Source organism: Cardiocondyla obscurior, linkage group LG05 (genome assembly GCF_019399895.1).
Source record: "Cardiocondyla obscurior isolate alpha-2009 linkage group LG05, Cobs3.1, whole genome shotgun sequence".
NCBI classification, from domain to species: Eukaryota; Metazoa; Arthropoda; class Insecta; order Hymenoptera; family Formicidae; genus Cardiocondyla; species Cardiocondyla obscurior.
This window is the reverse complement of record NC_091868.1, coordinates 75,611-85,199: the sequence shown is the minus strand read 5'-3', so window position 1 is coordinate 85,199 and position 9,589 is coordinate 75,611. Positions and strand designations below refer to the sequence as shown.

The window sequence follows — 9,589 nt, the reverse complement described above, 5'->3', positions numbered from 1 at the left end:
AAGGCCGGGCCAAGATGCAAAACTGCCAACAGCCCATCGAAGAAGACCGTCAACCATCGGACTTACCTGTCTCTTCCACAACGTGAGCTCACGCCGGCTCTCCTCCGCCTGCCTCAAGATTAACCGAAGCAAGCGCAGCTACAACAGCAACAGAAGAGGAAGATAGAGGCGCGACGCGATGGACGTCTGTTTCTAACAGAGGTTCCGACATAGAGGACGCGAACACGGAGATTGTCGATCTCTCCTCTAATAACTCCGATGCCTCGGACGCATCTATACGTACCACGGCGTCTGGAGCGTGCAAGAGGACGAAGAAGAAAAGAAGCGGCGACCCGGAAAGGAAAACTCGTCGCTTGAGAGACCACGAGAATCGTTTCTCTTCCTCCGAAGAATATATCTTTGACGAGGAAGTCAAGAAGAAGCGAGGACGCCCCATCGTCACAGGAAAGGGAGTGGCGATCCTTGCAATCAAAGAGAAAAACAACGAGCTCCAAGCAATCAAGGACGAGATCGAGACTATGAAGAGGATCGCAGAGGGAAGCTATGACCCCTCTGAATACAGAGGTAAACGGCGCTCCGAAAAGGTTGAAATGTTGGAGCAAGAATCCGTTGGCTTACCCATACAAGCCATAGCAGCAGAGATACTGCAGACGACTAAGCAGATTGAGGAAGTAGCTGTGAAGTCGAATAATCTCAAGGGCGGCTTCGTTCGCATACTTAGAGATGCGGCCTTGAAGATCGAGGTAAACGCAGACGTCATGACGCGAAAGTCGACACCACCGGACGGCACTAATGCTCAAGAAATTGAGCAGCTAAAAGCGGAGATAGCACAACTGCGAGAAGAATTAAAACAGGCCCGCGACTCCGCGCCTGTTCTCCATCACTCTTCTTCGACTGCCTCCTCAGAGGCAAACAGGAGTACAGAACCCAGTAAAAAGAATGGGACGAACGAAATAATGGACGTAGAGATGGAGGGAGACATGAATGTCAATCAGGCTCCCTCATCAGTAATACTGCCTCCCAGGGAAGAATGGCCACCGGCGATAAGACCATCTCTAAAAGGGAAGACCAGGATTCTCAAGGACGACGACGAAGACATCGCGCCAGGACCTTCGACTCTTCCTCCTCGCCGCAAATCGGCGAATAAAGATGTAGAGGGCCTCATAGATGACAAGCTTGCTGCTTTCTTTAAGATAGTTCAAGCACAAATGAAAGACATGATGTCCACCTTCATCGAGCGACTTTCTCCCCAAGTATCTTCCAACGGGGCCCAAGAAAGCACTTCCATGGTGTCCGGCCAAGAAGACCACACCAAGAAGCACCCGGTTCCCGAAGGTAAACATGGAGAAGATAAGTCTAAGAAGACTAAGAAGAATAAAGGCAAAGGACCTCTCAAAGTCCTTCCGCCTGAGACTAGTAAGGCCCAGCCTTCCAAGAAGAAGATGACTGCGCCACCAGCCCGACCTGTAAATCCGCAAACACTCGGCGGATCGACTAGCAATCCTGGAGAAACGCCGTGGACCAAAGTCCTCGGCAGGAACGCTGCCAAACAGGCCAAGCAGGCAACGAAATCTGTTGCCCCGACTTCAGCCCCAGGCACCTCCGCTAAAGGAGTTCCTGGGAGTAAAGAGAGCAAAGCAGGAAGTAATAAGACTTCCTCAGCTAATACTTCTACTTCAATCAAGAAGAAGAAGAAAAGAAGAAATAGGAGAAGGATCCCGAAGACGTCGGCAGTAGTATTAACATGTCCACAGAAGGACATGCCTAAGATTCTGTCCGAGGCGAGGAACAGAATCAAACTTCCGGACATAGGGATCACTGAAGGAGTAAAGACTCGCTTCACAGCCACTGGAGCTCTACTCTTTGAAGTTCCAGGAGAAAACAGCGGCCCGCAAGCAGATGTCCTGGCTGCCCGCTTAAGAGAACTCATAGGAAATAAAGAGGGCATAAAAGTAAACCGCCCCACTAAAATGGCGGAGATACGAGTGCGGAATTTGGAGCCGTCACTTACTGTCCACGAGGTATGCAACGCCGTGGCAAATAAAGGAGGCTGTTTAACCTCCGACATTAAAGCCGGCGATATAAGAAGCGTCCCAGGTGGACTGGGAAGCCTGTGGTTGAGTATCCCTTTAGTGGCCGCCAAGAAAGCCACGGAAGAAGGTACAATAAAGGTCGGCTGGTCGAAAGTGAGAATCGACCTACTAGAGGCACGCCCTCTCAGGTGCTATAAGTGCCTGCAGAGAGGGCACGTAGCAGACAAGTGTCCAGAGACACTTGACAGATCTGGCAGGTGTTACCGTTGTGGAGAGCAAGGACACTTTGCCAAGATGTGCAGGGCCCCTCCAAAGTGCCCCATCTGTTCGGATCTCAACAGGAAGGCCAACCACGTACTTGGTAGCGCGCAATGCACGACTCAAATACGGAAGGGAAGAAGAGACGTCGCAGAAGTGGACAACACCAACCCACCGCCTCTTCCACAACGGGCCAAGAGACCCACAGCTGGAAAATTCAGCGAAGGGTCAATGGAGATCGATCCCCCGGAGGAGGGGCAAGTCGGCTATTTGTAAATGGCCCTACGCCTTATTCAGGCAAACGTCGGGCGCTCTAAGGGCGCTCAAGACCTGCTCCTGCATACGATGGCGGAGCAGAAGATGATTTTTGCAGTAGTCGCCGAGCCGAACTACGTTCCCAAGGACCACCCCTGCTGGACTGGAGACGAGCTAGGATCGGTAGCACTCACATGGAGATGGATTCCGGGCACCCCCTCGTGTGCCCCGCTGGAGCGAGGACAACATTACGTCGCAGCTAGATGGGGGCCAACGATCGTCATCGGTACTTACCTTCCGCCTTCAGGCACCATTGAGGAGTACCAGAAATGGCTGGACGACATGGCGGTGTACATCAGACACCTGAGGAACTCACCGATCATCGTGGCGGGAGACTTCAACGCGTGGAGTACAACCTGGAGCTCGGCACGCACCAACGCAAGAGGCCGCCTTGTCGAGGCTTGGGCCGCAAGTATGGACTTAGTCCTCTTGAATAGGGGCAACACGTCCACATGTGTCCGCCCGCAGGGAGAGTCGATCATCGACTTGTCGTGGGCATCCCCTGCGGCGGCACGCATGGTGTCTGACTGGAAGGTGTCCATAGACATGGAGCACCTCTCCGATCATCGGTATATCCTGATGTCTTTGGCGTCTCTGAGATCGACTTCCCGTCGACCAGGAGACGAACGCAGATGGGCAACGCGGAAGTTGGACGAGGACGCTTTCCAAGCCTCCATCGCGGCTTCTCTTTCACCAGCGATCTGCCGAAGAAGATCCCGAAATCCAACTCCAGTGGATCACAGAGACAGTCACACGCGCCTGTGACATGTCTATGCCGAGGGTAAGACACCGCTTTCGAAGATCAGCGTATTGGTGGTCAGATCACATTGCGGCGCTACGAAAAGAAGCCATTAAGGCTAATAGAAGAGTCACTCGTAGCCGCAATAATCAAGAAAGAAGAGCCGAAGCTATGGCGATCTATAAAGAAGCCAGAAAAACACTACGGACGGCCATTCGCAAGGCCAAAGAAGAGTCGTGGACAGAACTGATCGAGGCCCTAGATGACGACCCGTGGGGTCGTGCGTACAAGATTGTATGCAAAAAACTTAGGCCGATGGCGCCTCCAACCACAGAAGTACTGGATCCCCAGTTCCTCAAAGAAGTTATCAACAAGCTTTTCCCTCCGGACACCCGCGAAGAAGGTCGAGTCCACCTTCAATCTGCGGATCTGGACTGGAATGAGGCCTTAGAGATAAGTGAAGAAGAGTTTCTCCATGCGGCCAAAAGAGGCCTCAGAGGAAACACCGCGCCGGGCCCGGACGGCCTGCCTAAAGCGGTTTGGAAGTTAGCCTTGAAAAATCTTCAAGGCTCCATAATACAGCTATTTAATAGCTGTCTACGACGTGGTGCCTTTCCGCTTCCATGGAAAAGAGCAAAGTTAGTCCTGCTACGTAAACAGGGCAAACCGGAAGACTCTCCTTCGGCATATCGCCCGATCTGCTTGCTGGACGAGGCCGGAAACTTTTGAAAGAGTTATAGTGAATCGCCTCGTTCAGCACCTTGGGAAAGAAGGCGTAAATATCAGCCGAAATCAATTCGGCTTTAGAGCCGGCCTTTCAACGGTGGACGCCATCACAGCGGTGAGGAACTTCACGGAAGAATATGTTTCTCAGGGGGGAGTTACGCTTGCAACATCCATTGACGTCTCTAATGCGTTCAACTCTCTTCCTTGGGAAACCATTAGAGCGGCCCTCAGTCGGCATCAGGTCCCCAAATATCTAAGGGACATATTAGGAAGTTACCTACATAATAGGTACTTTACTTTCACCGACCACAACGGTGAAGTCCAGGAGAGGAGCTTACAACGTGGCGTACCCCAAGGCTCCGTCCTCGGCCCGTTCCTATGGAACATAGGATACGACACGGTCCTTTCATCGGCGCTTCCCCCCCACTGCGGAGTTGTGTGTTACGCTGACGACACGCTCATCCTGTCGGGGGGAGAAGATTGGACAGAAGCAAGAACGAGAGGAGAGATAGCGGCTAGTTCCGTACTCCGCACCGTCCAGAAACTGGGCCTCCACGTGGCCCATGAGAAGACAGAGGCCATTATATTCTCTGGGAAAACAGGTGGCCCCCAGCCTCCACCATCTTCACAGATCCTGGTAGGCTCGGCCAGAATTCAGATCGCCCAGAATCTGAAATACTTGGGCCTCATCTTGGACCATAAATGGTCCTTTGGTCCACACTTCAAAAGGATCGGAGAAAGAGTTAGAGAGAAATCCATCTCTCTACGTGGGATTCTCCAAACATCGGGGACCTAGTAGCGCGGCGAGGCGTCTATATGCGAACACCATTCGCTCAATCGCCTTGTACGCCGCCCCTGTCTGGGCTGAAGACTTGGCCGCATGCAGAAGAAGCCAGAAGAGTTTGGAGGCCGCCTTCCATCAGGTGGCTATCAGGACAGCACGGGCATACAGGACCGTTGCTCGCCCGGCCGCAGCACTTCTAGCCGGCCTTCCGCCCGTGGACATCACTGCTGCGGAATACCATCGTGTATATAAGGATCTACGGATCCTCAAATCTAGGGGGATCACGCCCACAGCAGGGATGAAGAAGCGTATACGCCGGCGACACAGAGTCGCAACTATAAGCCAGTGGAAGGCCAGGCTCACCGGCCTTCACAACTTTGGCCAGCGTACGCTGTCCGCCATCCTCCCAGTCATGGAGGACTGGGTGGATCGTTGCGGCTGGAAAGGCGTCACATCATTCTGGACGACGCAAATAATCACGGGCCACGGATGCTTTTCCTCCTATTTACATAGGATCGGGAAAGAGGCATCCACAGCATGTCATCATTGCGATGACGGTATCGACGACGCCCAGCACACTCTAGAAGTGTGCCCGGCATGGATGGATGAGCGGCGGGTTTTGAAGAACGTGTTGGGGCCGGACTTGTCCCTCCCAACCATCATCGAACTTGCGGTCTACGAGGACAACGCCTGGAATGCCTTCATGGACTTTTGCAGCGAAATAATGCGTCGCAAGACAGAAGCTGAGAGGGAAAGAGAGCGGCATCCACAGCCTGCTTCATCAGGACGCAACATGGGCGGCAATCATCGCGGGATTGGTCAACTCTTGGCCACAACCGCCGTCATGACTTCCGCTCAAGCACCAGCGGCACCCACGAGTACGCGGGTCTTGAGACCAAGACCGCGCCCAAGAGCGCCCACCAGTCGGGCCATCGGTGGAAGAAGTCCGAGGACTAATCCTCCCTCTTCCCAGCCATCAGCCCAACCGGGCACTCACAACGTGTCTTTGAGCCCTTCGGCGTCTAGACCAAGGGCCAGGACACTAAGTTGACACAGTCGGGGAGGGACAACAACATCCCCCTCCCCGTAAGTAATAGACATTCCACGGAGAAGTCAAAAAGGAGATAAACTCCTCCGAATCAAGGAGTAGAGTAAAAGTAAGAGGCGACCCCAGCGAGAAAACAGACTCGCTAAGAAGAAGCATCCGCCGAGATGCAAGTGCGGAGGGGACCGAGAAGTTATACTTCTGTGCATCCTCGGTCTTCCCTCAAGGATAACGCACTGGGTCAGAGCCCCGACGGGTTTTAGTGGGTAGTGGGCAGGCCTCGACTAGCGAGCCATAAGACCCGACCCCATACCCCCAGAGAAAGGGGGATGCGTAAAGTGCATTCCCGTCGAAAAAAAAAAAAAAAAAAAAGGTTAGGTTAGGTGGAACTTCGGGCGGCGGATCGGAGGCAGTAGTAGGTTATAAGTCGTGGCGGAGGTAACGGCAAAGTACTCTTCGGAGTATGGCCGGGGGCTTTTAGTCCTTAAAGCCGAAGCACGACTTGGCCGAAACTGTCTCTGCTGAAACTGCCACGCGGCGCTTAGAGCGCTGGCGAGGGAGCTTCACTCCCTTGCATCGGGTGGACTGGTGGCGGAGGAACTTGTAGCTGCATGCAGCTGTAAGTCCCAAAGCTATAAGTCTATACCCGTGACATTTTACCCCTCGGGGTAAATTGTCTTCGGGCACGGGTCGGCTGGGAGCTTCGGCGCCCTGGCAGCGTGACGGCTTCTGGCACGGCCCTGTCCGCTTAGGTAGCTTGGCTCCCGTTTGCAGGGAGCCTCGGGTAGGCGTAGGCATGACTCGGGAATCCCGGGTGCACCGAGTCAGCCATCGGGCGTTAGTTCTTCGGGTAGGAGGTTCCGCCACATGAGCCACGGCCATAGAGCGGAGCCAGAGGGGGGTTCGAGTCTGCCCCTCGATAATCCGCAGACTTCGCGTCGCGTTCGGGTTCGTGTACTTATTCGCCTAGTGCCCAGTGGCCAGAGCGAATTCAGGGAGTCGTGCCTGCTCCCTAAATCGCAGGCATCGTTTCTCGCGAGCGGAACACTGGCCGAAGGCCTTTGGCTCGAGGACTAAGACCGCTACAGGGGTCCCATCCTCACCCTGGAAAAATAACGGAGGATGGCTAGGGATTAGTTTACCCTTGCATGAAAGGGGTCCGGGTAGGAGGACGCATTAATGTCGCGCGGCGCCGGGCGGCTTCGGGGAGTTAGGCTGGCAATGCGAGGCATCGAACCGTCCACTGTAGGGGTTATGTCTGCCCCTCAATAATTCCGCAGACATAGACTTCGGGTAGGGTGCATGTGATCTGACGGTCCGAGGACCTGAAGGTCACATGTGCAAACTGGGGTTCGCCTTCCCCACGTATAAAAACACGGAGGCGGGACACGGGAAGGAGACGGTTCATGGCCGACTGTGATACGCCGCTTTGCGGGGGCATAAGTTCGGACATGAAACGTCGAACAGAGGTCCACTTACCCTCTGTATAATAAATCGGAAGTGGGCGGGCCGGGGGTGGTTCGCACTTGGCGAAGCATCTCCGGGAATGGCGTGGCCATCAGTCCGGGGCGCGGTGTCCGTGATCGTCGGGATTCAGCGATGTGGGTATCCCCTGGGGTCTCCCCCTCTCGCGCCCCCGAACGCACGCGGAGGGTGTCAGGCTCGTAAGGTTGGGCGGTTTACCGTTCCCTTCTGAAAAGAGCCGTGGCGAGAGTGGATACCGCGCCTTGGACTCTTGGTGTCCGTCTAGTGAGGGTCTACCTCCCCTCACTATAATCAATTCGGAGGCCGGTTATTAGTGGCCCGGCGCAGTTGGGGGGGGCACGGGATGTAGAGCCGCTGTAGTCTGGTGGCAACGAGTGTCTGGGTGCTTGCACCCAACCTCAATTTTTCCTCAGGGGCCACAGAGGCCGTCCCTTTATTAGGACGGTGTAGATCTGTGGTTCGGGACTTGGCGTTCCCGAGGGTTCCTGAGCCCGGCGACCACTTCGCCGAGAGGGTGGGTATTATTCCCCCCAAGGTGGTAAGGGATGGCGACCCGGAATACAAACGCCCGGCTTGTCAGGGTCGTGAGGGGAGGTCTTCTGACTTCCTCCTGGCAACCTCAGGGGCCACAGAGGCCGTCCCTTTATTAGGACGGTGTAGATCTGTGGTACGGGACTTGGCGGTCCCGAGGTGCCTGAGCCCGGCGACCACTTCGCCGAGAGGGTGGGTTTTATTCCCCCCAAGGTGGTAAGGGAAGGTAACCCGGAATGCAAATCCCGGCCGGCTGGGGCCGCAGGGGAATTGGTTTCCCGCCATGCCACCCGGGGTTGGGTAGGGGCCTCCCGTTCAAGGGGAGAAGATCCCTTTCTGAGGCATTGCACGCGGGTGCTCCCGCAGCCGAGGTTAGGGATTACCTCTACCCGTTTCCGGGGCGTACGTGGTGCGTTCCTGGGGCGGGTACGAGTATACGCACCGGAGTTGCACACCGGGGGTGTGACCCCACGGTCTCCGGGGGCGTAGGGTGTTCCGGCCTGCGGGCTGGGCACCCCAGGGATGACGTAGGGGGTGTTTCGGGCCGCTCGGAAGTCTCCGAGGTGGGCCTGGTCACCCCGGGGAGGAGGTTGCGACCGCCACGAGGCCGCTCGGACGTATTCCGAGGCGGGGCTCGTGGCGCGTCTCTGGAAAGAAGAAGGAAGCGGCTAGGTCGGAGTCGGCAGGGCGGGCACCCAATCGGCCTAAGGGAGAAAACCCCAACCAAATCATCATGATACAACATGGGAATGACGTCCAATCAGAAGCAGGTTTTACCGTCTCAGGGGGGTCGGATCCTCAGAGACCGGCGTGGTGGGAGTACCGTCCCGGCTCCCGCCATGTCGTCATCCAACGACGGGCAATCCAGCGCTTGCTCCGCAGGGGCGCTGGTGGCTACAGCGTCTGCGATGTTTTCGCATGAAGATCGGTCCGACGGAGAGGACCATCAATCCAGGCTATCTTCAGGAGAAGATACGCGAAGAGTGGCCGCCCCTTTTACGGATACAGACGGGGAATATATGAAACTTCCCCGGATAGTCGACATGAAGGTGGTAAAGAAGGCCAGAGCTAATAAACTTGGCCCGAAGAGTAAGGCGCGCGCCAAAGTTAATCGCAAGACGAACCAACCGTCTGACGAAGAGGTGTTGTTCAGCGCTGTGAGACCAAATGCTGGCTCGCCTCCGCCGGCGACAGCGCTTACGGAAACCGGCGCAACCACGGCCACGGAAGAGGACGACAAACGGCTATCCCGCCCAATGGAAGCAGATGACATAGAGGAGAACGCGGACACCGACGTGATAAACATCGAGTCGTCGGACGCATCAGATGCTTCCATACGAACTACCGCATCAGGAGCAGCCAAGAGAACTCGGAGAAGAAACAACCGCGACATCAAGACGAAGACTCGTCGTATGGCATCGAATTCTTCTTCATCGGAAGATAATCCCTTCGAGGAGGACCAGAGAGAGAAACGAGGAAGACCCGTCGTTACCGGCAAAGGCGTCCGCATCTTGGCAATTCAAGAGAAGACCAAGGAGTTGCAATCTCTCAAAGACGAAATAAGAACCATGAGAGAAATTGCCGAAGGTGGATATGACCCTTCCGACTTTAAGGGCAAACGCCGCACTCAAATGGCTGAGAAGATAGAGCAGGAGTCTACCGGCCTGCCCATT

The 9,589-nt window shown here is 55.3% G+C and overlaps 1 protein-coding gene across 1 annotated transcript; it reads left to right on the top strand.

Moving 5' to 3' along the window:
• Window positions 1–2,567: 2,567 nt before the first annotated feature.
• Window positions 2,568–3,371, top strand: LOC139102716 (uncharacterized). The gene has a single exon (XM_070656823.1). It carries the CDS (start codon window positions 2,568–2,570, stop codon window positions 3,369–3,371), a length of 804 nt encoding a protein of 267 aa, XP_070512924.1.
• Window positions 3,372–9,589: the final 6,218 nt, after the last annotated feature.

Bases quoted from the DNA above. Each gene is read 5' to 3' on its own strand.
- LOC139102716 (XM_070656823.1), top strand. From the start codon at position 2,568: ATGGCCCTACGCCTTATTCAGGCAAACGTCGGGCGCTCTAAGGGCGCT.